The 27,619-nt window shown below is 41.7% G+C and overlaps 6 protein-coding genes across 16 annotated transcripts in view; 3 read left to right on the top strand and 3 right to left on the bottom strand.

Moving 5' to 3' along the window:
* Nucleotides 1–918, bottom strand: part of CadN (Cadherin-N) — a 179,767-nt gene extending 178,849 nt beyond the window's left edge. For 6 of the 10 annotated variants that reach the window (XM_065488164.1, XM_065488139.1, XM_065488180.1 and 3 more), the window contains exon 1: nt 779–918. The gene's annotated coding sequence lies outside the window, so the exon portion shown is untranslated. The remainder of the gene's footprint in view (nt 1–778) is intronic. The other 4 variants (XM_065488114.1, XM_065488105.1, XM_065488147.1 and 1 more) reach the window with 2 other exon arrangements.
* A 3,490-nt stretch (nt 919–4,408) lies between these two features.
* Eogt (EGF-domain O-GlcNAc transferase) lies at nt 4,409–7,075 on the top strand. Its single transcript, XM_065496507.1, has 10 exons — nt 4,409–4,495; nt 4,581–4,766; nt 5,007–5,213; nt 5,272–5,414; nt 5,475–5,638; nt 5,690–5,964; nt 6,024–6,260; nt 6,324–6,457; nt 6,508–6,610; nt 6,663–7,075. Exons 2-10 carry the CDS (start codon nt 4,587–4,589, stop codon nt 6,909–6,911), a joined length of 1,692 nt encoding a protein of 563 aa, XP_065352579.1. The 5' UTR covers nt 4,409–4,495; nt 4,581–4,586; the 3' UTR covers nt 6,912–7,075.
* A 29-nt stretch (nt 7,076–7,104) lies between these two features.
* On the bottom strand, nt 7,105–8,856 carry LOC135947591 (uncharacterized). The gene is made up of 2 exons (XM_065496508.1): nt 7,911–8,856; nt 7,105–7,748 (listed from the first exon to the last, which is right to left on the bottom strand). Exons 1-2 carry the CDS (start codon nt 8,744–8,746, stop codon nt 7,247–7,249), a joined length of 1,338 nt encoding a protein of 445 aa, XP_065352580.1. The 5' UTR covers nt 8,747–8,856; the 3' UTR covers nt 7,105–7,246.
* A 102-nt stretch (nt 8,857–8,958) lies between these two features.
* On the top strand, nt 8,959–12,319 carry zuc (Mitochondrial cardiolipin hydrolase zuc). The gene is made up of 3 exons (XM_065496624.1): nt 8,959–9,355; nt 9,703–9,887; nt 10,108–12,319. Exons 1-3 carry the CDS (start codon nt 9,042–9,044, stop codon nt 10,488–10,490), a joined length of 882 nt encoding a protein of 293 aa, XP_065352696.1. The 5' UTR covers nt 8,959–9,041; the 3' UTR covers nt 10,491–12,319.
* Nucleotides 12,320–12,483: 164 nt separating this feature from the next.
* On the top strand, nt 12,484–15,535 carry LOC135947705 (Krueppel-like factor 10). The gene is made up of 3 exons (XM_065496623.1): nt 12,484–12,788; nt 13,748–13,942; nt 14,290–15,535. Exons 1-3 carry the CDS (start codon nt 12,717–12,719, stop codon nt 15,076–15,078), a joined length of 1,056 nt encoding a protein of 351 aa, XP_065352695.1. The 5' UTR covers nt 12,484–12,716; the 3' UTR covers nt 15,079–15,535.
* A 5,578-nt stretch (nt 15,536–21,113) lies between these two features.
* On the bottom strand, nt 21,114–26,763 carry l(2)gd1 (lethal (2) giant discs 1). 2 transcript variants are annotated; one of them, XM_065491196.1, is made up of 13 exons: nt 26,583–26,763; nt 26,263–26,502; nt 25,829–26,055; nt 25,583–25,770; nt 24,953–25,143; nt 24,463–24,895; nt 23,333–23,479; nt 22,897–23,225; nt 22,665–22,840; nt 22,486–22,606; nt 22,279–22,430; nt 22,119–22,233; nt 21,114–21,571 (listed from the first exon to the last, which is right to left on the bottom strand). In XM_065491196.1, exons 1-13 carry the CDS (start codon nt 26,649–26,651, stop codon nt 21,443–21,445), a joined length of 2,517 nt encoding a protein of 838 aa, XP_065347268.1. In that variant the 5' UTR covers nt 26,652–26,763; the 3' UTR covers nt 21,114–21,442. The 2 variants fall into 2 exon arrangements, with proteins under 2 accessions (XP_065347268.1, XP_065347277.1); XM_065491205.1 differs by having other exon boundaries at nt 22,119–22,209.
* Nucleotides 26,764–27,619: the final 856 nt, after the last annotated feature.

The raw sequence follows: 27,619 nt of genomic DNA, 5'->3' as shown, positions 1-27,619 counted from the left end.
ACAGTCTAGGACCATTAACAATTGTCACGACGACAAATGCACTGAGAGCAAGCAAAAGATTTGCTTCCCAAGGTGATAAAAGAACTATTTCCTTTTGCCTCGAAACTTTCCGGCACGGTAACATCTGGCAGCCAAATGTGGCCAGACAGCTCTTCAACTTTTTGACGAATTCCCAGTATTTTCACGCCGGCCGGTCCCGCGATTTGACGCACATATGCACGTGCTGAGGAAAAACAGGATCCCAACCCTGATGGCGGGGGCAGCGAGGAAAACGGACAGGACCGAGCCGCAGCCGAGGGCACACACGTCTCCGCCCACCCAACCCCTTTGCTGCTCCTGTCACCCCTTCGAATCAGCCGTTTTCGCACCACTCCCGAAATCTGTCGGCGCCCGTTGCACGCGTCCGTCGACTAGGGCAGAAATTAGGCCTTGTCGGCCGCCGACACGAAAAACAACCCTCGCAAATTCCGTACTCGTTCGTGTCTTGGGGTAAAAATCAATACGCGCGCTCGCTCTCCGGCCGCTTGGCGCATTCGTCCACTCCCACGGCTGCGAGGGCTGAGTTGCCCTCGAGAGGACCCTCCGACGCCCTCCTGGCACCCTCGAGTGCTGCCACACCCTCGGTCGGGGCAAAGAGACCCCGGACCCGGCTCCCCGTCGCCGAGGGGGCTGGCTCAGCTGTCATCGGGGTTGCTTTGGCGGCGATTGCGCCCCCAGCACGGACCCTTTGCTCGAGATTACGGTCTGCACGGGCTTCCGCGGTGGGGCTCTTACTTACAGGGAGGCTGCTAGTCCGAATTTTCACTCAGGAACACACAAATCACTCACGGGAATCACTGCCCATTCAAATGCTAGCACAATCCATACGAGCGCAGCAGACGCTGGTCCATCACTCACTGCGGTCGCCCGCTCGGATCGCTCAGCCCCGGCAGGCCCCCTTCCACCGCGCCAGCTGCCGAAAGGGCGTCCGACCGCCGCCAGAGGCAGCACCGGTAAGCACCCCGCACCTCAAGGTAAAGGTCCAGTCCCAGTACTCCCAGTCTCCAGTTCCTCCAGTTAGACAAGAGTGACGAGTGTCGTGAAATATGAAAAATAGATAACTGAAAATTTTATCTTCTTTTGGTAAGAGTCGGTAATGCTAGAGGAGCCAGCCACCACCTCTCCACAGCACTGCTCCTTGGCCTCTTGGGGCGCACCAAAACGAATACATACTTTCTTCTTAGTTCGGTTGAAAGGGTTTTTACCAATTATGTGTACCAGCAAAATATTTTTTTTCATAAAGATTATTATCTCAACCAAATAAATGATCTTAGCAATTAATTTAAATTTTTATAATCTCGCTTTTTGAACATGACGTAGATTTAAAAATGAAAAAATGTTGCCCTTATATAAAGAGTCATCTATTAGTTACTTTTATCCCAGTTAATCTAACACCTACTCAAACCATAAAATAAAATGTAAATAAACAATAGGATTTAAAGCGTTGTAAACTTTCAAAATACGCACAATACCGACAATTTTTTTAAATTTATTTTTTTAAAGCGCATAATTATTTTTCTATTAAGTCATCTAAAACAATTTAATCTTAAAATGTGTAAAGAATTTTATTTATAGTTAATTTTATATCTAAATTTGTTGGCGCAGGTGTCTTTGGTCAATAGCTGTCCGGCCGTTGCTTGAAAGCGTTATTTGTTAGCCATTTTTTACTTCAGTCTGAAACACATTAAAACAATAAATTAATTAGAGCTTTGAATAATTTTGCAAAATGATGGGTTTCAGATTGCTATTGTCCACACCTTTTGAAATATAAATACTCGTCAGCATTCCGTCTCTTGAGAGAGAGATCTCAGCCTTGTCTATGGCCACATTGTCTGGTAACGTGCACATTCGTAACACAACATTTTGGCCTAGAACGCCATATCCACCCACCCATTCCTTATGTTTAGCTTCTACAGTCAGGGTGCCTTGCCTGATCGACACCTTAATTTCCTCAGGCTTAAAATGTTACAGTTCCATAGTGTCAAAGCAAACGCAAAGTCACTAATAAATGAGGTGCTTCCAAGCGACGAATGTGGGGTGCTGCTGAACGGAGCCTTATTGGCAATGGAACGCCATCTATCTTCTTTCATTTTTCTGGCTTTTAGAAGACCTCTATTCTCAGACCTCATTTTCAGGGATTGTTCATAATTTTCCATCGAAGGGATGAGGATGTCGTTTATCACATTGAACAATGCCATTATTTCCCGACAAAACAATACCTAAATTAAATTGATTTTTTAATAGAATTTAAAAGCAATAAATAAATAGGCTTAAATAAATCATACTTACAAGATTAATATTGGGAAACGCGATCTTTTCCAGTTTTAGTCCTATATTTGTTCAATATCTGGCCAGCATTCCTGTTCTGTCCGCGCTCCGCGAGTTGTAGAATAACTGTGAGGTCTACTTCATCCTCCTGCTTATTTGTCAACGCAGTTGGTGTTAACGCGCAATTTACATAGCGAAAAACATTCTAGCTCTGACACCTGACCAAAACATATTTCACATTATTTTGAAATACCCTTCCAAATGGGTTTCCAGCCTGCACTGGAGAAACAAACAAAGCGCTTCTTTGGGAAAATTACTACATAATTTGAAATATTTTAATGAGAAATTATACCTGACACATAAAAAGTTTGTCATCGTGATTTCTTCAATTCTGCGTACAGAGGCGCATGCCAAGGCCCAATTAAACCATGATTTTGCAACCTTTTTTATTTATCTTAAAAAGAGATGTTAATAATTATCTAATTTTTATACTCTACTCCAATAAGAGAAATTAAACGTGCGATATATATATAATTATGCGACACCAAAAAAAAAAAATAATAATTGCAACTCGTAAAATAATATAGGGCCTTTCCCAATAAAGCCTCCCGCCGACGAGTATAATGGTATAGAGTGCAATCATTTGAAATATACGCTTTGAAAGACTGACACACGATCCAAATAAATTTATTTAAATAGTGAAAGAGTCTTAAATGATTATAAATCTTGTTTGAGAAAGAGAGAAATTATATTAAAAATTCTGCCAGTCAAAAAACTGCATTGGAACCTAACAGTACAACGTGAGGAAGAGAAAGGAGACAAAAGGAGCCAGCAGCTGCAGATCGAGTTTTTGGTCCTGGGTGCCCCCCTCCTCTCGCATACAGCGTCTCACGCCTGTCTCATAGTGATGGGAATCTTTGAGAAAGTACCTATCGAGAACCGATAGGTAGTTTTTTTTCACTACCGAAAAAATATCGATAGGTTAACCGAAAAACTATCGATAGTCAATTAATCGATAGTTTTTAAAAAACCTTTAAAAATGCGTGTTTTTAATCCCGGAAGTAAAAAAACCGGTTAAATTTGGGCGCACTGGTTTCAGCTGGTAAAATAGGCGCGCCGGTTGCAGCTGGTAAAATGGGCGCGCCAGTTGCAGCTGTTTAAATGGGTGTGCCGGTTGCAGCTGGTAAAATGGGCGTGCCGGCTGCAGCTGGTAAAATGGGCGTGTCGGTTGCAGTAAATTTAAAGTTCGCGCCTAAAATTGTGGAAAACTGTTTATTTCATTTATTTATTAAAGGTGGCAGCACTCGAGCACTCATGATTGCTCCCTCTACCCTTATTTAGAAAATAAACAAAACAACTATGACGTCATGCCATTTCTTTTGTCTTATTAATGATGACTTTTAATTGATCAATTACTTTCAATTTGTAATTATAGAGATAAATTGCTCAACAGGAAACTCATATAACAATATTAATTTATAGTATGTATAATTGATCAGGATTTTAAGTGCATGCAATTAGCCGCCTTTCCAGAGTTGGTGTGACTTGTTTACCGCATTAGTGTCAACCACCTGTCTCGGCTGTCTCTAGCTGTGTTGTGATTGAGTTTATTATTGCTTGATTTGTTATTATTTATTTTGTTACTGTTGTGTTTGTTTTAAGTATGTGCAATGTGGGAGTGACGAGTGAGCGAACGACAGCTGTTAAAATGGGCGCGCCGGTTCCAGCTGTTGAAATGGGCGCGCCGGTAGCAGCTGGTAATATGGGCGGGCCAGTTCCAGCTGTTAAAATGGGCGGGCCAGTTCCAGCTGTTAAAATGGGTGGGCCAGTTCCAGCTGATAAAATGGGCGGGCCAGTTCCACCTGTTAAAATGGGCGCGGCGGTTCCAGCTGATAAAATGGGCGCGCTGGTTGCAGCTGTTAAAATGGGTGTGGCGGCTCAAAAATCATAAGATATTTTTTCCGATAGGTTTTGACCAAAAATATCTAAAATCGATAGGTGATTGAGAAAAAATACCTATCGAAATATCGATATTTTCACCGAAAAATATCGATAGTTCAAACTATCGATAGGAAAATTCCCATCACTACTGTCTCACGCTCACGCATATGATCGTCGTAAACACAGCGGAAGCCCGACCAGCGACCTGCCGACCAGCTGCGCTCTTCATTTTCTGAAAATTCGACCGGTTTTTGCGGAATTTTCAATGAAAATCTCATATATAATGTGTCTTAATTGGTGAATGTGATTTGTGGTACGTGTTTCATCGACAGGTCGTGATGCTGGACTCTTTAAAGTGGCCTTACGCCCTCTTTTTCTGTCTTCAACTGCTTCGGCTCACCACAGCTGCTTTCAACTTCTCTGACATCGATTTGCCTGATGAACATCTGCCCTATTACTTCAAAACGTTTCCTAAAGTTGCCGAAGAGTGTAGAGAAGATCCTGAGTGCCCATTCAAGGTTTCATTTACTTGTTAAATATTTATTTTTTAAATTTTCGTTTCGGAAGTGCCTTAACACCCACACACCTGTTAGAGTTACAACGGCCTAACCTTTTATGGAATTCATAAGGTGCGTGTTTAGAAATTTAATAATGCGTGGTTAACTGCAAGACAAGTAAACATTTTGTTATATTCCCTCCTATCACGCGAATTGAAAATTTCGTATTGATCTTATTTTTGAACAATAATTTTATTAAAGGTCCACCTTGACAAACAAGTCTGCTGGGGTTATGAGCCAGATTGTCAGAGAGACGAAGCATTCCAAACCCCACTCTGTCCTGGCAGCCACAAAGGATGGGTTAAGGACAAGGAAGCGCAGATAAACACGTTCTACACCCAAGCAGATTTTGGATTTTTAAAAGAACAATTCAAGCAAATCAAAATTATGTGCGAGCCACTTTTTAGGGTTTGTTTATCAACTATTTAAATATTTTAAAATACTAAATTTCTTAATATTTACGCAGGAGGACTCGGCGTTAGAATGCAGTGACAATTTGAAGTTTTGCCGCGGAAGGAACATAATGATAAATTTCACACAGCTTACTTCAGAACCATCTCGATATAAAATGGACTATTTGAGGCCTGGCCAAATCGGTGGCTACTGCACGTCAGTTCCTCCAATAAATATTAAGCTATTCAAAGCTAATTTCCTCATATCGATTTACAGGTTCCACGAAGCAAGGCTGAAAGCAAATTTGGAGCATCTCAGTCCGCTGCAGTCGTGGGCACCAGAAATGAGAAATTTCCAAGCCCTTCTTCAAAGACCGATCGAAAATAATCTCTGCGATATAGTTATTGAAAAACCAACCTATATTTTAAAAATTGACGCAGGTAATAAAAAAATATATTTCTTCAATATCAAGCTGATGCATAATATTTCAGCTGTTAACATGTACCACCACTTTTGTGACTTTTTCAACTTTTACGGTTCCCTCCATCTGAACGCTTCGCACCCTGATGCTTTCTCTGTCGACAACAATATTATTCTTTGGGAGACCTTCGCCTACCACTCCTCTTTTGCCGACGCATTCAAGGCTTTCACGAAGCATCCGATTTTAGACCTGAACACATTCCGCGGAGAGGTGGTCTGCTTTAAATCAGTAGTGTTTCCACTGCTGCCTCGAATGATCTTTGGACTTTACTACAACACTCCTGTTGTAAGAATGTTTTTATTTTTCACAGTAGTTGATAATTAACTTCATATTTTATTCTTCAGATATACGGGTGTGAAAACAGTGGTTTGTTTAAGGCATTCTCTCAGTTCATGTTGCACCGGCTGAAAATTACTAGGAGAGACTCGGAACACTTTGAGACTGACAAAAAGCTTTCCACCGGAAAGAACGAGAAAATTCGCATAACGTTTTTGTCCCGAAATACTGCATACCGTAGAGTTTTAAATGAAGCAAAGTTGCTTGAAGAATTGAGAAAAGATAAGAACTTTAGAGTGAGAAGGGTGGGTATTTTTAAATTTTAAAAATATATAATTTGTAACTCAAATTCTGTAATTTTGTTTTAGGTTGAGTACAATCGTCAGATTCCTTTCCCTAAGCAGGTGGCCATCACGCAAAATTCAGACATATTCATTGGGATGCACGGAGCAGGCCTCACTCACCTCTTGTTCCTTCCTGATTGGGCTGTCTTGTTTGAAATGTAAAAGGTTTAACTTGGAAAAGTTGCTCTTTTTGACTCTCAATTTCTAGTTATAATTGTGAGGATGAGCATTGTTACAAGGATCTCGCCAGATTGAGAGGAGTTAAATACATGACATGGACTAACTCCAGTGCCATGAGACAGCAAGATGAGGTTTTGTTTTCCATATTTTCTCCTCAACAAAATTTTCAAATCTAATTATTAGGGGCATCATCCTGATGGTGGAGCTCACGCAAAGTTTACAAATTACGAGTTTGACTCAGATGAGTTTGTGAAAAAGATCAATGAAGCTGCTAAACATATTAGAGCGCACAAGTCGTATCAACTATACTTAAAAAAATTGAAATATTCAAGAGAAGACGAATCTCCCGAGAAAGTTGACATACAACCTGCTGAATTGACTTCAATTTCAAATAATAACGCTGAAATTAATAATAACCATGATGAGCTGTGATTGATTTTTTCCATATGCTTAATTATTTGCTTTAATATTTTTGCTACAAAACTGATGTAATCAAAAGGCTGCTAACTTAAAATTTATTTTTGCTTACTAGTTAATGTGTATTGTATTTTGTATGCTTTGGCTTGATTAAATTAAATGCTTCCACGGCAACTTGACTAGGTATTTTTCATTGAAACCCCTCAACTTAAAATAATATATAAAATTGGCACTTGTTTTATTGAGATCCTGTATCTTGATAACAACTATGTTTGATATTAGTGTTGAACACGTAAATGCTTTGTCACAAATAAATTCATATCGCAAATAATACAGATTTACAATACACCTCACCAAAACTTGAACTTGCACCTGTTCAAGTATAATTTGTAAATGGTGAACGTGGTGAGGAACATGTAAATGCTTACAACAAACAAACTTCCAATCGGAGCAACATACAAGGTGGGAACGGACATGTTGATGACTCCGGTGAGAAGGTTTGCCAGCAGGAAGAATGCCAGGCTGTTGTAGTTGATGGAGGTGAGGATGGTGGGCATGTAGATGTGGCCATTGCACAAAACGCCGAGGGCAGAGGAGACGATGTGGACCAGCACAAAGAGAGCGAGTATGGTGCAGCCATAGCCCAGCATCCAAGCGATGTAGCTCAGGTTGGCCACTCTTCTGGAGGGCGGCGAGGTCAGCAGGGCGACCAGCCACATTGTGGCACTCACTGAGGACACCGTGGCAAGGCAGTTGACGCTTTTGTGCGCTGGTTTCGTGTGCAGCCACTGGCCCAGCGCCACAGCTGCCTGGTGCAAAGCCACGTTGCCGAGAAGGGAACAGAAACCCTCTCTGAAAAGTCAAAATATTAATTATATTAGATGCATCTAGGAAAATTAAAAAAAAAATGCCGGAAAATATCCATGTATGGTACTGCAAAGCTCAAAGAAACAAGAGGAAAATTTAGCTTGAAGTAAATTGAAACATCCAGAGATAAATTACAAAATGAAATACCTATTTGAAGTGAAGATGTTGTCTCTTGGAGAGTTGGACAGCACAAAATCGGCCACTCCCTTCTGCAGCAACACTTCGTGCGCAATTGCACAGAATAAAGTCCAACATATTGGCCTATTCCAAATTTTAAGCAGGACAGTGCCGAGTAGCCTGGTGAACGCCAAAGTGACAAAAAAGTTCCAGTGCACTCCGTACTCTGAAACGTGCTGCTGGTACTGAAACCACCAAATGGAAAACCAGCGCAAAAATCCCAAGAAAAGCATGGGAAAGCAGCCTTTCGCTGTTTTGCTTAGCGACACCGGCTTGTTTCTGGCAGCCGGTTCGACGAGTCCATTGGCCAGGACGTAGAGACCGACTCCTGTGTCCATCAGGCCCCATCCGAAGGTTTCTGTTTTGGCAAACCTTCGAGGAAATGCACGGAAGTCGACAGCCAGAATGCAGATCGCGGTTATCAAATTGATCGAGCCTCTGAAGTTGGTGATCACAAGAGATATGTCGAGGTGTTTGTTCAAATAATCGAAAGTGACTAAATGCCTCTTGGGGCTGTAATTGTATAGGACAAAAATTGAAAATGAGGTGATGAGGGCGTAGATGACAAGGCTAACGGAAATGCTTTCCGAAATAATGGTCGAATGCAAAACTTGCGGCATGACCATGACAAAAAATTCTATTAGGAACGAGTTACGAGTAACGTTAATTAAAATTATATTGAGGCAATTGGATAAGATGGTGAGGACGGCCGTCGGCAGAATGAAGAGAACAGTCTCCCACGGTGTTGTCCCCGTGTTGTTCTGCATGAAAGACTCGTGCAAGAGTTTGTACGCTCTGGCGTCCATCGCTCCGGTCGTTTAAACGCTAGCTCTGCTCATTAGCCGATTAAAATCAAGCTGATAAAAGTTCGGACAAAAACAAAGTTGCTGCAGAAAGGGGCGAGTCTCTTCTGTGCCTGTCACGTTGACTCGCATGACACCCGGTAGCTGGCGCGCGAGTGACTTTCGAAGAGTTGACTTGTCAAATGTCGAGCTCCAAGTCACTCAAAGCCGGCGCGAATGTCGTCGCTTTCCGTAATGTGTGAAGCTGCATGCTGCTTGGTTATTTATTTAAATTTTGGGATATTCTATTAATTTCACAATGGAAAAGGCTGAAATTTTGCTTGCGCTCGGTGCCTTTACGGCGGGAATCACTCTTGGTCACTACCTTTTTCGTGGAAACCATCTCTTTGGGGAAAAGCCCAACAGAAACGAGGACGAGGACCATTTTGCAGAGAGAGGCAGCAAGAAGAAGTGTCAAATTGCTGACTCGACTGAGAAATCTGAGCTAGAGGTTGCAGAGGCAGTTTTCTTTCCTGATGAGGGATTTCTGTGCGACGATTTCTTCTACAACCCCAAAGGCTGCCAGAAGAAAGATGATGAATGTAAATTCTTACACAAACCCACAGAGTTATGGTAATAAAATTTTTACTGTGGGTAACAACTTACATACATACTATATCATATCTACATAACATTAGGATTGAAATCATAAATATGTAATATACTTTTTTACATCTTGATCATCGCAATCAATGCAAATAAAAATTAATAGTTTGTTTTCAACCACTGAAGTAACCCCTATATTGCACGTAATTGGGATAAAAATTAATTTAGTTTTATCGTATAATAACATGTACTAGAGACATTAAAGCTCTCTGGTGATAGTCTCTCTGCAACCTTAGTTATTCGAGTTTTTAGTACATTTGATGTAAAACGGGCTTGAAAATTTATTAAAGTTTATTTCTGTAAATCTGTTACAGGAAAATGTGCATGTATCTTCGAAAAGCCAAAAAGTCCATTGATGTTTGTGTTTTCTCCCTTGGCAACTACCAGCTTGTGCAAAGTTTGTTGCACGCTTTGGAGAAAGGCATATCCGTGAGACTAATAATTGACCACAGCATGATGGATTCAGCTGAAAAGCAACTTATGAAGCTTGGTCCTAAAGGTGATTAAATATATTACAAATAAAATAATTATATATGCGACTTAACAATGCGTATTAAGTGTTGATAAAATATATGCGACTTAACACTGCGTATTAGGTGTTGATCAAATTCTTTCCTTTTTAAATGTAAACCTGAAAGTGCTCTTTCTGCATGTGTTAAAAAACGTGTTTTGCACAATCTTAAGCAACGCTGTGACTTAACATATTATTTATTTTTAAGGTGCACTCATCCAAGCAGCCAAGTCCAACTTCCTGATGCACAACAAGTTTGTTGTGATTGACAAGCAAATCGCCATGACCGGTTCGTTGAACTGGACAATGCAAGGTACAAATGGAAACTACGAAAATGTCGCGATATTTGGCAACAAGAACCTGGTGCGTCAATACGCGGAGAAATTTGAAGAGTTGTGGGTGGCCTTTTACGATTTAAATATGCCCGATCACCCTACGGTCAACTGCCCTGAGAACCGGTTTAATCCACTGAAGAAGGCCGCTTGGGAGGGGATTATCGTCGGGTTTGAGCCACATGAGGCACCAGCAGCAGTCGATAATTACAATAGTTGCGGGAACAGGATGCCAGAGCCGAGACGTAGGAGGTGCTGAAGGCGTGTGGTCAATATTGATGCGCCTCTATCGCGGCATAGTAGAAGATGGCCACGTTTTGCCTGCTCATGCAGCGTCAGGGTATAAACCCTGGAGAAGCGAAATTTTTTGAATAGATAATTTTGATGCAAGACATAAATTATGTTCATTAAGTCCTTATTTTTAATAAGTATACAAGTAGGTTAGGGATGCACTTTTCCTTTGCTGAAAAGGACTAGAGCGCGGTTTGACCTCAATTACGCACATATAAATATAGAATGTAGCTGTGCGTTCTAGTGTTTATAGTTAAAAAGTAGATTTCTGCAAGCAAGGGGCCGACTCATGTTATTGTTAGCCTCACCACCGCAGGACTTTCCTTGTAATAGTATCCGCGATGTGACTAATCGGCAGCAGTAATGAATCAATAATCAGCAATGCCATTTTCATCTTGTGTACTGTTTAGCATATAGATTCATTATTTCAAAACAGAAGCTACCTTGCTAAAAATATTCCATCAACAAGCCCTGCACATTCTAATTTATGAGTTTCTTTAAAAATTTAGAATAGTTTAATTTGGTTGGCAAGAAACGGAAACGGTATAATATAATCATCGTATTCTATAAATAATAAGTTGTTGATTAAATACGAAATAACGCAGTGCAGGATACTGAGCGATGTCAAATCCAAATGATATAAATGAGAAACTGAGTATCGACACAGCAGTTGTTTCCGCAAATAATGATTCCACGGAACGCTCATTTTCGTCGCAAGTTTTGCAACCACCGTCAAAATTAAAAGAGAAGTTTTGTTTCTGGTATATGAGCTGTCGCATTTACTTTCAATAAAATTTAACATAATAAAATAATCCAATATACGGTTACAGTTCTATTTTTACTTTTCGCTTGTTACTATCCGCATTGAAGTTGTATGAGCTGTCCAGTTAGTTCGTTCAAACCCTTCTCTCCTCTAGTAGCAAAAAGTGCACACTTCCATTACCCGCCCAAGCTCCTCATGAATAAATTCCGCGCGTGCTGTGTTTGGATAGCATCTCGTAGCTATAGCGGCTGCGTGGCGTACGCTCCTACGGCAATGGAGAGATCAATACGAGAGCAAGTAGTGCGCAGTGTGCGTGCGTGCTGGAAATAAGCATGTGGTGAACTATAATTTCTCAATTTCCATTTTTGAAAGTCAAAATCGACTTGGAAATCGCGCGCACGTTGTTTTCAAGCGAGTTCATTACCTCAGTCACGTAGTCCGCATCAAACAAAACACGCGCCAAGGAGACTGGGACTATAATACTATAGCGCGGATGCAGTCTGCAAATAATGAGCACAAGGCAAAGGCAATGAGCTCCAAGCCGCAAAAACGAATCTGATGCTCTCGATAAGTGGTTTTTGTCCCTTGTCGACCTTTTCGCGTTTCATTTTTTAGCTTAAGCTGTAAATAAATGCTGCATAGCTTGAAAAAAAATAAATTTCTCCAGAAAATTAAGAATAATAGCTTGCAAATTAAACGCTCAAGTTTCCCTGATAGTCAGGCATAATTAAAAATGTTTTAATTTCCATCCTTGCCACGTGAGCTAGCGTTTCCTTGCTCCATATTTCGCAAAAGCGCAAAATCGATGGGAAAGTGTCGGTGTGTCTCGCAACGAAAAACGTATCGCACACAATAATAATATAGGTCTGCTAGGAACGGAGCGCAGCGAAATATATTGTGCGGTGAAGAAAACGCTCGCTCGGCCTCGAATAATGCGCGTCTGCTGGGCGAGTCGAGGTAAGACTTTTGCCTGTTGTTTTCCCCAGCGGCGAGAGGCTGGTCGTGACGTCACCCGATCACGCCCTTAGTCATCTGCGGTGCACGTGAACACTTTGCTGATGTTCACGTGCGCGGCGAGTGATCAGCGCGGCGCGATTGGCCGGTCGCCGCCGAGCCCCCTCTCGCCATTGGCTGCTCGCCGGCGCTGCATGATCAGCCAGGGTAGCCCAGGCAGCGCGAGCCCTCGCTTTAGACACTAGCAATCCGTGTCTCTGCGAGTCCGTCTGTTCTGTCCAGTCGTCGTGATAACTCTGGGATGAGTCGGTGGATCATTTCCACTGGAGACAAAGCTATCAGTTATTTTTCTGCCGCTGAACTGGACGCAGCTGCCGACTACAAACTCGCTTTTTGCAATTACTACAAGCAGGAGCCGCAGGAACGACAACTGACAGTTCTTATTTTCGCATCTATAGCAAGGAATCTGTATTTCCGATGGATCGAGTAACCGCCGTCCAAGCGCCAGGGTGCTTGTCACCCCCTTGCACTCCACCTTTGGTCATAAATGTAAGTAAATTTAATTATTCCTATATTTTTATAAAAAATGAGCTTTTCAATCGCGTACGTGCATGTTAGCTTCTCAATTTAAAAGACAAAATCAATCGGATTTGTGATAGCATGGAATTCTCGGCCTGTTATCAACCTTCCGGGGTTTAATAATAGTTTTTCGTTAATGGACAAGTATATTTTAGGTGTATCTCCGTTTATAGTCTCACGCAGCGTGTACAGAATTAAACCCAATGCCTTCGCTCATTCCGCACCTTGGTCCGCCAAGTCTTTCCGTTTTCTCCTTATACAAAGAGAAGAAGCAACGTGATTGCGCGACGAGGCCGAATTAAAGCATATAATGAGCTCGCCTTCCGAGAAGACCCTCCCGAGATTTCGCGAGTTGCTAGCGAATTTAGCGCATTTTTACGTGAAAATAGACGCGAACGCGCACGGAGCTTGCATCACTGAGAGCTCCGGCCAGGAGCGCGCTGCACGGGCCTGGCATGTGTTTATCAGGCGTCGAGCACGTGAACAGACCGGGGCTACGCGCTCGCTCGCGCGCTGAGCTGAGCTGCGATGATGAGGGAAATTGAGGTCGCACGCCGCTTGCCGGCCGACGCGCCGAATAATTATAATCGAAGGAGCATTATATCACCGCTGAGACGTTAGGAAAGGTGGAGGATAGAATTCACCCGCAAGGTCGATGATCCGAAATCCGAAACACTTTCTCGATGAGTCACGAAAAAAACCCCTTTCGTTTTATTCAAGAGTTTCCTTAATCCGAATTTTTTCCGGGTAATTTCTGCCGAAATCAGACACACCTGCATTGATTGCAGTGAAACGACTAAAGACCTTGATGTCGCGTTAAATAAAGGTCGTCTCGAGATAAAGGTTACATAATCATCGCGATATAAATTTAGCGACCTTTTCAATGCCACCAGTACTAATGGTGCCGTTTTGTTCTCTTTCGTTCGCAGGAGGAGAGCTCCTCAGTCGACTTTGACGCTGTGAAGACCCTGCTGTCTTTCGGCCAGTCGGGCCAATTGACCACCAACGGCCTCCACCATGGACTGCCCACACCGCAGCCGTCCGACTCGGAGAGCGAAGACCCTGAACCGGCCACCAAGAAGTCGCGGCTCTCCGCTCCAGTGAACGGAGCCGAGCTGGCTAGAGTGAGTACCATAAACACCAAACACGCCGTTGTTTTGGCTTTCGCGACGACTCACGCACATTCTTTTACCGAGTTAGGCAATCTGCTCCGCAGAAAAACCAGGCGGGTTGCATAACTGCCAATTCCCTGATACAAGCGATTTTAATTTTAATGTCGTTAATATCGATCAACCAAAATGCAATTAAATAAGTGCAAACTGAATTTTCATTCATTGGCAATAAGTTAATACCCTTTTTATGATAACGTTAGCATATTCAGATAAATTATTTAAATCAGTGCAAACAGAAAATCAACCAGATAAAATGAATGCAATTCTCTAACAATTCGCGTCTGTTGTTCTAATTACAGCTGCTGACGAGCACCACTCCACCTCAGAGCCCGTCACCGGTGAGTCCGGTGCGCGTGCCGGTCATCATGCACGCGAGCAAGGAGGGCGTGTGCAGGCCGATGGCCGCACCGGAGGCGGCCAAGGTGCCGTACGAGCCATTCGCCAGCACGCCACTGAACAAACTGCCCCTGCAGAAGCGCATCCTGGCCAAAATGCCGCCCAGCACGCCGCCCCCGGTCCCTGCGGCGCCCTGCAGTATTATTCACCATCCGGTTGCGATCGCACCGAAGCCGGATTTGCCGCAAACCACGGCGCTCATCTTCACCACCAGCGACGCGCAGCAACAGCCAATGCGGCTCGTGCTCAACCCCAGCTCGTTCGTGCTGCTGGCGCCGAGCGCGGCGCCCGCGGTCGCCGCCGTCGCCGCTGAGAAGGAACCCGACACCCGCCGCCGCATTTTCGAGTGCAACTTCGAGGGCTGCAGCAAGAACTACTTCAAGTCGTCGCACCTGAAGGCGCACATGCGCACTCACACCGGCGAGAAGCCCTTCTGGTGTCAGTGGAAGGACTGCGGAAGGTGTTTCTCGCGCTCAGACGAGCTGTCGCGGCACAAGCGCACGCACACCGGCGAGAAGAAGTTCGGCTGCAAGGTGTGCGGCCGGCGCTTCATGCGCTCCGACCACCTGGCCAAGCACGAGAGGCGCCACCTGAGACAGTCGACGGCCACGGCAGCCCCCGCCACCCCGGCTCCGTTCGCCACCCAGACGCTGGTGCTGCCGTCGAGCTACCTGGCCGCCCTCAAAGCGTGATTCGAGCAATAATCCAAAAGAAAGCGTCAGTATTTTCTTTCGGTTGGACACATTCCACTGCTTGCGTATTCAGAAGGACTAGCGCGAGCCTTGTGCAATTTCTAAAACGAATTTGTTAATTTTATTACACGAAATGCTGTGATGTTACACGTTTAGTTGTCAGTGTAGGTTTATTTTATCTCGCTGAGATGTAATCTTGAGATATTTATTTTTAATAATAGACGACTGATGTGTTTCTGATTTAAATCGATGAGCGCGCTCTTTTCAACACATAATGAGTACACTACTGCCACATCCTTGCTTTTGATGCTCGACTAATCGACGTAATACTACCACTCTGTGAGAATTTTCCTAAATGATGAATGCACGTGTTTCTCTACTCTTTGTACATAATTGATTGAATGACATGTTTTCACTTTTTACACAAAAATACAAACTAAAAATGAAATAATATAAACTCTGCATTTTCATTCAAAATTTGTCCTGACTGTGAGCTAGAGACGCAAAAGGAAAACGTACGTGACTCAGGGAGAAAGAGTGAGTATCACCTGGCCGAAAACGATACTACTGCGCGGTGCCTTTCAAAACCAGTTTCCCGGTAAACAGGGTTAGCTCTCACATGTTAAAGGCGCGTGTTTGTACAGCATTTTTTCAGGCACGCGTAACCCAACGGACTGAAATTGCGCAGCAGTACAGTCATCTTTTACTGCCTCACCCACACAATTACAATACGTACCAATACCAATTCACTTGGGACAAAGAAGCATTACATGAGCTTGAATCACAAATCACGATTTAACGACGCATCAAGACCAAGCTTGATTCATTATCATTTCTCCTGCTGTTTTCTTGAGATTAATATAATCAAACATTGGTTGTTTAAAGAAGGTGTAGGATAAATAAACATACCGTTTTAAGGACGTATTGATCATTGAACCCTGCATTTCGTATAGCTTCATCTCCTTTAGATAGTCGTCAAAATAAGCTGTCTGGGCTGTCTGTTAGACGGATATACTGGTCTGGAAAGTAAAGCTCGCGAGAAACATGGTTTCCAAAATGAATGTTCTATTTAACACAAAAATTACAGAGGTAAATGTTAGCAAAATTTGTGTTTTGCCCTTTACATTTGACCAATTAGCAATAAATGGCATCACCAATGCTAAAAATATGTGATTTTGTTCAGTTTTACTGACAAAAACTTCAATTTATTTATAAATGGTTTCATATATACTGTTTATTTTACTGACAATGAAATTCCACCTTAAATAGAGTTTTTGCAGTAAAATCTTCAACGCACCGATAATGCAAACCTCTTTCCGCGTTTTTCTTTTCAAAAACATGTTTTGCAGTTTAAACAGTTTGGGGCTCCAAAAAGAGATTAAGAATGAGGTTCAAAAGTCAAAATAAGTTTCATGATTCGTACTCATTATCATAAAATACACAGCAGAAAAAGTAGTCTATATATAATTATAAATTCCCAGCCCCAGTAGTTGTCGCTTGGGAAAATTTTTCGAGAAATACTTGAGAGAGAGAGAGAGAGAGAGAGAGAGAGAGAGAGAGAGAGAGAGAGAGAGAATGGCAAAGGCGGCTGTTTTGCACATTTCACGCGAGTCTCACGTGAACAGCAGGCGATCAACGGGCGGTTGCGAGCCTCTCTGCACGGCCGAGTCGTATTCGCGGGTGTGCGTAGCTCTAAAAGTGGCTGCGATGTCCACATGCGAATAAACTCTACAGAGAGAGAGACCAACCCTCCGCTGAGCCTCCGCAGATAATTTACAGCTGCCCGCAAACTCACTCAGCGAAATTGCCAACACACAGAGGCGCGAAATGGGGTCGCCGACCCTGAGCTCTTTCCAACCCTAAGGAAACCCTAAACCTCGAAGCTAAATTTAGCTTTATTATTGCTTCCATTGGTGCGATTTTAATTCAAACTAAGTCGAGAGCTCTTGAAGCATTTGAAGTTGGAAAACTCAGTAGAGCTGTTAGCTCTGGTTCAAACATCCGCTTGGCAACAATCGCTGATTGTTCTATAACTGAACACGAGTTTCTGCAGAATCTGACGTGTAATAAATTGGGATTTTATTTTCTCTCATCGAGGAAGGGTCTGAAATTAAAAGCACGTTGTGTCGCACGTGCTGGGCGGGAAGTGGAATTTTTATTAGTTTACAAAATGTTGAGAGTTGAATGCGAAATAGAAGCCGCACTGGCTTGCGATTATTTATAACTTAATCGAACAAAGATAACTCATTGTCTTGAGAAGACATTTGCATTGAATGCGATTTACGCAAAGAAGACAATGCAAAGCTAGAAAAACACAGTATTAATATTTTAAAAGCCTGACTTCATTTTACGTAGATTTTTGGTAAACACTTTTTAATAGTTATGCTCCAATAACTAATTGAAACTATTTTTTTTTTAAATAACGCAATCATCATAATTTTGTCAAATTACTTTTTTTTAGCAAGTGACTGTTGGAGCAATTAGCGCAAGTCTACTCTCCATGGCGACAGATGGACCAATTAGCAAACGCGTCAAGCTTTGACGCACGCAAAGAGGCCTTTGAATAATTGCTCGGCGTAGCAGCCAATGCAGGCGAGCAAGGCCGGCGACAAAAATACCAATAACGCGCCCCGATAGCCCCAAATGTCTGCGTGAGAACTGCTCATCCAATAATTGCTGATAAGACAAGACAATGGTCTCGAATCGAACCGGTTGCGACCGCTTCAACACTGGATTTTCTGCTCAAGCTGCTGATAAGGCGAAAATAACAGATAGAGATTTGAAGTGCGTCTAGTTTTTTTAACGACAATGAGACGGACCACACCAATCGCTTATCGGCGCAGACTGCTCTTCAGGTGGATAAAGAGGTGGAATTTTCCGTGGGTGCGGTGACGTTTCAGCGTTGCATCGCATGCTTTTAGACATTTCTAGCAGATTATCAAGTGCAAAGAGACGGCGAAACCGGTGGGGCTAATCATCATTGCCAGATAGATAGTCATCCGGGTACGGTACATCATTGATTGATTCCATGTCGGACTTTGGAACTCTTCGCAAAGAGAAAACCTGCTTATGCAACTTTAATCTCGTCAACTAGGACCAATTAATAGGTTTTTCCCCCTCCAGCCACAACTAATATTAATCATACATTTGATGTTAGCGAATTTTAGTACCTTATAAAGTCAAAACACTCGTCTCTTAATTGTGAATGTGCAAATTCCAAATGATCCGGGCCGTATCTTATCTATTAACCTTTCCAATTTAAATGCTGTAATTATAGATAATAATTGAAAACTCGTTCAACAGGTGAAATGGAAAACCCGGAATTCAAGAAGTGATCAAAGTTCACATCGGGAAATTTCACTTGGCATCAAAAGATTTTCGAAGTAAAAATTTCTCTTGCGCCAGGCGCGCAGCACGTGCCTCGGTTCTCACAGAGAGGCCTTCGATCGGAGTAGCAACAGACGCACAAAGGACTATCTTTTGTTGTGTGCCCGATAACAACAGGTGCGGTTGCGGTATTGACGGCTGGGCTGACCATATAGTCTCTGGAATACGCATCCGCACACCCTTCATGTTTCCCACGTCAGAAGCGACAAAGTCCCACAGTAAAGAGTGTTTATCGCATTTATGAGGAAATCATGCGAGTTTGTAGTAGAACAAAATAGCTATAGGCTCTATTTCGGGCTGTTTTTGCTGTTCAGAAGTTCACTGGAGGGCTTGCTAAAGAAATAAAAACAAAGGTTATTTTCGGCAGCCTTTTTGCGAAAACAGCAAAATCCATGGCGTATGTAACAGTCGTGCTTATTTCATCATCTTGTTTATTTCGAAGCCGGCCTTCGTACTGTGAACATCCTCCTTCGTCTGATCAAATGGCTCTTTTTGAGCTTCTCGCGAAAACCGTAGTGGAGCGTCTGTAAGATGCCGTAAAAGTGGCATTTTTTGTTGCATGCAGTTGAAATGTTTTTGGCTGTGACGACAGAGGTAGAAAATGAGGATTTAAACAGGCAAATTCTACCACAATAAAATTCAATAAAGGACTTTAAATTAAATTTCAGGCATAAAATTTAAATTAAAAATCTTTTTCTGCAAACTAGGTTATTGTCGCTATTATTAGCTTTTTTCTGTAAAGTTCATATCGAGCACTATATATGATAGGCAGCATATTGTTACTGTGGGCGTACTTTCATCTTGCACTGCAAATATTGTCCGACCAAATGAGAGATGAGGGCATTTAGTCCTCCCCCACGCAAATAAACAATGCAATAAAATCGCGGGCAAAATAGATAATATGATTCAACATGCATGTGCTGAGGCAAATTGTGTTGATAAATATTTGCGCAGCTCGCTAATTAAATAGCCTGCGTAAATAATAGGCAGGGCCGCTGGCTGTTGTTATTAATCGAAAGCTATGCATCTAGCACGTGGCTCGTTGCCAACAAAGAAATAATCCGGACAGTGTTTGCATGGAAAATCTTTTAATCACGGCTCAAAAGCGATACCAGAAAAAAAATGAAAATCCAGGAAAGGGACACGGTTTCAGCATGCTTAAAAATTGAAATTTTGCCTGGAGATGAGACTGTAAAACAACGTGATTGAGCAGTTATCTTATTTAAACTACAAGACTGCGTAACGTGAAAATTATTTCCTTCTATATATATATGATCGTCGTGCGGAGCTTCTTTATTCTCAGTCAAGTTATATTACGTTGTCATGGTACAGAGTCTATTGGACACGTGAATATGTATTATAGCGCTTGTCTGACGAAGGAAGGAGGCAGCTAAATTTCACGTGATGGGCGCATGAATTGCCGAGCCGCTTTGTATCTGCGAGCTTATATATATATATGCCAAAAGCCTAGCAGCGCACGTTTTAAAAACACTCGCGTCACCAGCCAAAAATATTCACAGTTAAATGTCAAAATGCGGGTCAAATTTGAAATTTATCGCGCACTGGCAACAGGGTTTAAAAAAGATTGACGCAAACACAAAATTTTCCCCTGCGTAAGTCGATCCGAGTCATATTGAATGATTTTCACGTCAAACACGTCATTTCTGTGAGCAGACTTTGGTGTTTTAACCTTGCTGTCTGGAGAGTCAATTGTAATTTTAAATTAATCCTTCAAATTCACCTCGCACTGAGCAGAAAAATAAAATAACCTTATCCTTGTTGTGATCGATTCGTTAGTTAAATCACATTGTTCCTTCACACGTGCAATAAAATTGAAGATCGGACAATAATTTCAGCTTACACGTGGAAAGGTTATCAATAGGAACAATATTGGGCTACTGCGCGTGTTACATAACATGAGTCATGCGTGGCGCAGATTACTATAGTGTTATCAGCAGACTTGCACCAAAAGGTCGTGACCTGCGACCTTAGTCCAGAGCATACTCAAATGGAGTGTGTGTGTGTGTATTCGTGAACTGCTGAACCAAAACAAATCCGAGTAAGGCATATATAATACGAGGCTAACCGCGCCTTTTTGATGCCGGCGGTGAGCCGGTACTTTTTGCTCTTCTCTTCTGGCCATCGGCCCGCAGCTTTCGGAGCTATCTCGCGTTTGCAGGACAACCCTCAAGCAAAGTCCGCGAGGCAGTATTTATCATTCTGCTCGAAAAACAACTTGAGACATTGTGATAAGTGCATTTCGCAATGACGCATCTTGTGAGCATAGCTTCAAGAATTTTTAGACGTGTTTTTCAAATGTCTGCCTATAGGCTTGTTAAAACCAGTTTAGTCAATTAATAACCTGTTTAATACCTGAACTTTTTATCAATCTTGGTGGAAGTACTGTGAAACAAAAATCACTCTGTGAGGTGTATCCGTATTTTTCAGCCTTGGCCTGGTTTAAAAATAAAATAGCGTATAACCTAAAACACAATTAAACCTCTGGTTTTGACTAATCTAGTCAAGTACCCAAATTTACTGCTAAATTAATGTAAATTTAATGGCATTTTCCCGATCCCACCTTTCTTTTTTTTCTTCGTGAAAAGTCTATTTAATTTTGGTTGCAAGGAGAAATTAAATTCAACGAATTTGTACATAAAGTTTTATTTGTAACCATATATAATAAAGAATTTAATTGTCTAAAGCAGTTTTGCAAAACAGTTTATCACATGAGAATGTGAAGATTCTCAGCGCAGAAAAGCTCCTCGGGTAAGCTGGGCATGATCAAATTAAAATAGCAGCGTCAAGTTAAGGATCGAGGTTGGCCAGATATATTTCTCTTTCACGGCCCTTGATATTATAGTGTGAATTTCTGTTCCCGAAATAAACTTGACTTCAGAAGTGGAGTGTGAAAAATGATTCGCAATCGTCACGCACGCAGGAATTTCTCCGGGTGTGTCTAGCATGAGTAAAGCGTCTACTTATCGTCAGGGGCCACTACAATCCACCGCTCTTGGCGCTGCTCCACCTGCCGAGTTACGATCGGATGCCTCACGCGAACTTTGACTTCTAGTTGGCCTCCAACTGCCTTTCGTCCGTCCATAAGCTAAAACAAAGTTAACTTCATGATGTCAACCGAACAGAAATAGATGCACTGAAAGTGCAAAAAGTTCCAAGTCATTCTTTGTAATGATAGAAGCTTTTGTGTCCCCTATAGTTGCAACACTTTTACAACTTTCCCCAAACATTGAGCAAACATTCTTTAATCCAGAAATAACAAAACCATTAGTTTATAGACAGGATAATATATATCTTAAGCAAACTGATAAACAAAATTAAGCTCCTGTCAGATTAAAAAAAAAATCATAAATTTATGGCTTGTTTACGGCAATTTTCGATGAGATTTTTATAAATAATTATCCTGGGATTTCCTCTCTGATGTCATACAGAAAGATACATATATTACCTAAAATATTAGTATGGAAGGGCAACCAAAACTAGAATTATTCTTGAATTTGTACCCATAGTATTGTGTTCCTAATAAACTACCAAAAAATTTCCTTCTCCCTAGAGGAAGATCAAAATATTGACCATGTTCCCATCTTGCAGCCCTAAAACTAATCAACCGCTTAATTATTAAGAAGAATACTTACTGGGAATGTTTCGTGAATAGTGCACTTTGTTTCTAACGGCAACAGCTTAACGAGTACTGTTCCAAGGAGAGTGTCGCCCCGCAAGAATCCCCTGCAACAACACCAGGAGCACCCACTTATTGGAATGAAGCAAGATTATTTCGATCAGTTTTTAGCATACCCTTTGGACCAAACTTCAAGCTTGATGGCGTGTCTTTTGAACATCCTTTGACATGGTCGTGAATTTCTGGCGATGGCCAGAGTAAAATTATGATTGTATTGAGGATTGTTCGTATCCCTGATTAACGCAGTCTTATCTTTGGGTGGATTCTCCTGCAAATTTTTTGTATCTCAGTTGATAATCTTTACAGAGAAGGGATGAACTCACTGAAGGAAACGGGAATTCAAATTTTACGTATGTGTCAATCTCTTTTGGATTTGGAACAGTGTAGCTAATGCCCTGCACAATTACGAGCTCCAAATCATTCTCGCCAAGGTCGGTGTTGCATCTAAAATATATAAGTAAATGATTATGTAACTCCTACCAATATAGATTGAGTGTCTCACTGTAAAATTTGAAAGGCACGGTTTTCGTAGCGGAATCGAGGCAAAGTCTCGCCCCTCAAATGACACGCTTTGACCATACTGTAGTCTCTTTTGGTTTGTAAGGCCAGCTGCTCGAATCTGTTTGCTCCAGCAACATCACCAGTCGCTTTGAAATGATCTCTGGTAGCGATACAAAGCTGAAACATTTATTTCAGTCTTACTCAAGGACCAGAAATAATAAATTGATCAGCACTTTTAACTGCTTCTTAAGATCCTCTTCGATTTTGAGGTAGATCTCGGATGCATCGTCTCCAGTGCATTCTGATTGCGAGATGTACTCAAACTCGCTGTCAGTGGAGTCGTTCAAGCTGGGTAGAACGGGCAAAGAGCTGAAGTCGACAGGCAGACCTGACTGGGACGCCTGGATCACCAGGTCAAAACCCTTGGCCTGCCGAAGGAGCTCACGCGCGGCTTCAAGATCGCCCTGCTTCTTGGCAGTAAGCGCAGCTTCTTTAAATTCCTTCTGCTTGGCAAGCAGCTCCATTGTTTGTTTCTCTTGCCTCGTCTGCGTGTTTTTGCGAGCTGAAATAACAACCATTCGCAATCGTAACTTGTGTGGTCCGGCATGAGGACAAGCAATAAAATCTGCAAGGCAGTTTTGAAGGATTTTTACAGTAAAGGTTTATTACGTGGCGGCTGCGGTTCTGCCTGAGGCACGTCTGGTCTCGGCGGCCTTGCGACTTTTGGGGGATGTGGCGTTTCTTCCTCTGCAGGAAGCGCTGGTGCAGGGGGAGCTGCAGGTGCGGCTGCACCGGGAACAGGGATGGGCGCATAGCCTAAAACCATACAATGGTTTGACACATAAGCGTGATGTCTATTTATTTGTTTATTTTCCCAGGATCAGGCCAAGGAATTTCATATGGCTATTTTATTATTGGCGGGTCAGTAGTTAGTCTTCTCTGTAAGCCTTCAATATTTTTTGGTGGAGCAGAGGCGCGAATTCCTACATTTCCTTGGTAAAGTAAGCTTGAGCAAAATAATAAATTTTTCATAGAAGGTTAAAAAAAATTGTTAAATTTAGGTTGATAATTCTATTTTTGCCCATTTGTGCACGAGGCTGTGGAATGATACCTGGATCAATTTGGAAAGGTCTAAAAAAGATGTTTAAACAAACGTAAAAAAATCCTTAGTTCAAGGTGGGAATCATCTATTCGTTTGATCAGTCAGGATGTGAAATTTAAAAGTTGCGTAAGAAGATCCATAAAAGAATCAATCACAAAACCAGTTCATCAATTTATTCTGTTACTTATTTTCTTGCTCAATATTTAAATTTCATTTTCCTAACTATAGAAGCAAATAATTGAAATTTTCACCTCCAACAGGGGAATTTGTCACCATTTTTTTGCTAAATCATTATTTTGAATCAGTAAAATTTCTTATTATGCTTAATCCCGCAATTGGTCTTACAATAAATATTTGCAAATTCCTATTAAAATAAAAATTTTCGCGGTTTTATACAAATAAAACTATTTCCTCGGTTAGTTTTTCCTTAGATGAATACCAAGAATCAATTGCTTGAATTCTGGAAGGGGTTACTAATTTTTCTGACTGATTTTTAAATATAATATTTTTTACAAACAGGAAGTAAACATAACAAGAATTTTTAACTTATTTTGCGTTTATAATTATAAATTAGCATTGAAAATTATTTAAACCACGAAAAAATCATCAAAACAAAAATTATGACGAGATATACTCGCAAGATACACATTTTTTATCTTCTGAATTTAATGCTCCAACGGCCAAAATTTAATCTTACCTGGAGGGGTAGGCAGCTCATCAACAGGAATCTGTTTCCCCGCTTTATGCATTTTAATGGCATCCTGGTACTGCTTGGTTATGCGGCCCATCCTCCTGGCTTTGCTGGTGTTTCCTGCTTCCTTGGCCAGCTGCTCTTCAGCCTGGTACCTGGCCAACCGCTGATTGAGAGCTTCCGCCACAGAAGTTGGAGCAGGAGGCTCAAGCAGCTCAGCCGGCAGACTGGGGACCTTTGGCGTGGACAATGGCTCGGGCATAGACTCTGGATCAGCTGGTTCACTTGAGGCCTGCGTTTCAGCCACAACAGGTTGCGGGGGTCTCGGAGCAGCTGGTTTTACAAAGATGGTGGCTGCTTCACTAGAAGGCGGATCTGGCATCTCAGAGAGATCAACTGGATTGCCACTTTTCACTGCGGCAATTACAGAGTCAAATTGCTGAAAGTTGAAAGTGTAAGAAAGGGTTGAGGAAAATCGGTGAGAAAAATAATCTACCTTCGATATTCTCAAATATTTCACAGCCGATTCAGTGTCTCCACTTCTTTTGGCGCTCAATGCAGCCTGTTTAAATAGATTTTGTCTTCGTTGCAATTCCACCAGAGCGCTGTTCTCTTCAGCAACCTTTGGTACAACAGTCACTGGTGCAGGTGGAACAGGAGGTGGCGCTCGAGTCGGCTGAAGTGGCTCTGTGCGTAACAAAAGAATGATGATTACCATATAATTTAAGTGTTAACTTTGGTAAATTATCAAAATAAATCTGAATTTATGCTTACTTGGGTAGATTTTCTCATGCAATACAAACCAATGTGACAAAGTATAATATATCTAGATAAAAGCAAAATTTGCTAAACTTATATCAAGAAAGCACTGGAATGAACCAAAAAAATTATGGGCCTTCCTGCAACGCCAACATGCTTGTATCTGACCAAAACGTTTGAAATCTGATCCTTACATTTTCTCAAATAATTAAAAAAATTTGCAGGGAAATTACACGAGCTTTACCCCAGTGCGTTTCAATGTTAAATTTAACCATAAAGTCATGCATATTTTTTCAGGATTTAATGCTTGTGGAGGGAAAGAGATAAAGTACTATTATTAACATGTACATTTCTTGCTTAAAATTACCTTGAATGGGCGGTGGTTTGATCTCTTCAGGCGAAGCATCAGTCACTTTAACAGGAGGTGATGCAGGTGTTGCAGGCTTATTTCCAGCTGTCACCGACACAGGTGGTGGAATTTCGTCTTCAGGCACATTTCTGCCAGCTTTCGCCTGCTTTATCTGATCCGTCAAAGTTTTGAACCCTCTGTTAAATCTGCAACAGTCATTTCAACCCTTAATATTGATGAGAGAACATTAGTTTAGCCTCTTGCCTTCTAGCCCGGGATGAATCTCCAGCCTGTTTAGCAGCATCCTCTGCCTTTCTGTACATGTCTAACCGTTCCTCCAGAATTCCAACCAAACTTCCAGCGCTGGAGGTAGCTGGGGTTGCAGGAGTAGGGGCTGGTGTCGCAGGCGCAGATGACTTTCGTGGAGGTGCAACGGGAACTGGCTGAGCTTCATCTTCATCTCCGTCAGACAGCAAATCTCCAAGTTCCTCCTGAATTTTCAAGAAACATGATTGAGCATCAAAACATATGAGTTTATTTTGAAACTAAAACACTGTGTTGATGCTATAGAACAATTCAAGCTTGTGAAATCGAACATATCTGATAAATATTTTCATTTGAGCAATAAACAAATATTTTTTAGAAAAAAAACATGTCAGTTCTATAAAATGATACATGTAAATTGATAATAATATTACCAAGAGAGCAGGATCATCATCGTCAGAGCCAATTTCCTCATCTGAAGGGATGTCCTTCATGCTGGCTGCAATCATCGCGTCCAAATCGACAGCCGGAGGAGGCTTTTTCTTCGGGCGCGGCTTTGCTGCTCCGGCAGTGGTCAATTTGGCTAGTTCGGCCTCCAGGTCTTCATCGTCAGTGTCACCATCTCCATCAGCACCCATTTGGTCGTAGTCTCCAGGTATGTCAAATAGCCCAAGCTATGATACATACAATAAAATTAACCACAATAACGAATAATAAAACCTTTGCAATAAAAATAATAAAGTTCAAGACTCACGTTCGAAAGGTTTGCCTTTCTCCGTGGTTTTGCCGGCTTCTTCTCTTCCTTTTTGCTCCAGCCGAACATGGTTCTCTATTTGCTAACACAGAAAAATCGTCTAATTTCCGGATTTAACGGCCACTTGTGTCAGATTCCGATATAATTGTTTTCCTCCACAGCTGATGTGAGCAATGCAATGAGAGGGAAGAGTGAGTCACACTTCTTGGTGTACAGCTGCGCCATCTAGTGCTCTACAATGTACTTCATATCTTGCGCCGTACTGTCTAGTGTCTATTAGATCAATAGGCGCTGGTAAACAAATTTGGGCATAAAAATGGCCTTGAATATTAAATTAATTTTATCTTCCCAACATGCTAGTTTCACTTTTAATATTAAATACAGTTTCTTTTAATTAAGATTAATGATCTTAATATAAAATAGGATTTTTTTCCACATTTATTTTTTTACAATATATAATTGGATAAAATTAATAAAATTACAGCATTTAACGTAATACTATTTTATTATTCATTCATGCATCACTCTCGCGATTTTAACTTAACAATGGATTTTTCTTTTCATTGACTGAGAGATAACAATTTAATACGACAAAGATAAGATATAGCCTTTCCTCGCTTTGCTTGCGATTTTAAATATACTGCGATTGGACATTACTAGTGCAAACTGGTCATTATAATTAGGTTTAAAATTTTAAATAAGTCATTAAATAGAAAAACAACAAAATTTGCCCGGAGCAGTGTATGGCTAGTGCACGCGGCGCAAACAGAGCCAGATTCCATATAAAGCAGTACACGCTCATCACAAAAGCAGCGACAATTAAAATGCTGGGCACAGCATTTCTTCCTTTTCTAAAAGGCAAACATCCATATAAAAGCGAAGCGCCGCGCGCCCTGTCACATCCCGCGAGCAAGAAGTAGTGTCGTCGTGTGGACGCGCCTTTTAAAAAATTCATTCTGCAGTCACAGTCATTCGCGAGAGCCGAGTCGGAGAAAAAGGTTTCCTAATTGCGTGGGTGCAGGTTTGTTGATAAAATT

This window comes from Cloeon dipterum, chromosome 1 (assembly GCF_949628265.1).
Source record: "Cloeon dipterum chromosome 1, ieCloDipt1.1, whole genome shotgun sequence".
NCBI lineage: Eukaryota > Metazoa > Arthropoda > Insecta > Ephemeroptera > Baetidae > Cloeon > Cloeon dipterum.
Note: the sequence above shows the minus strand (reverse complement) of the source record. Positions and strands in the feature narration are given on the sequence as shown.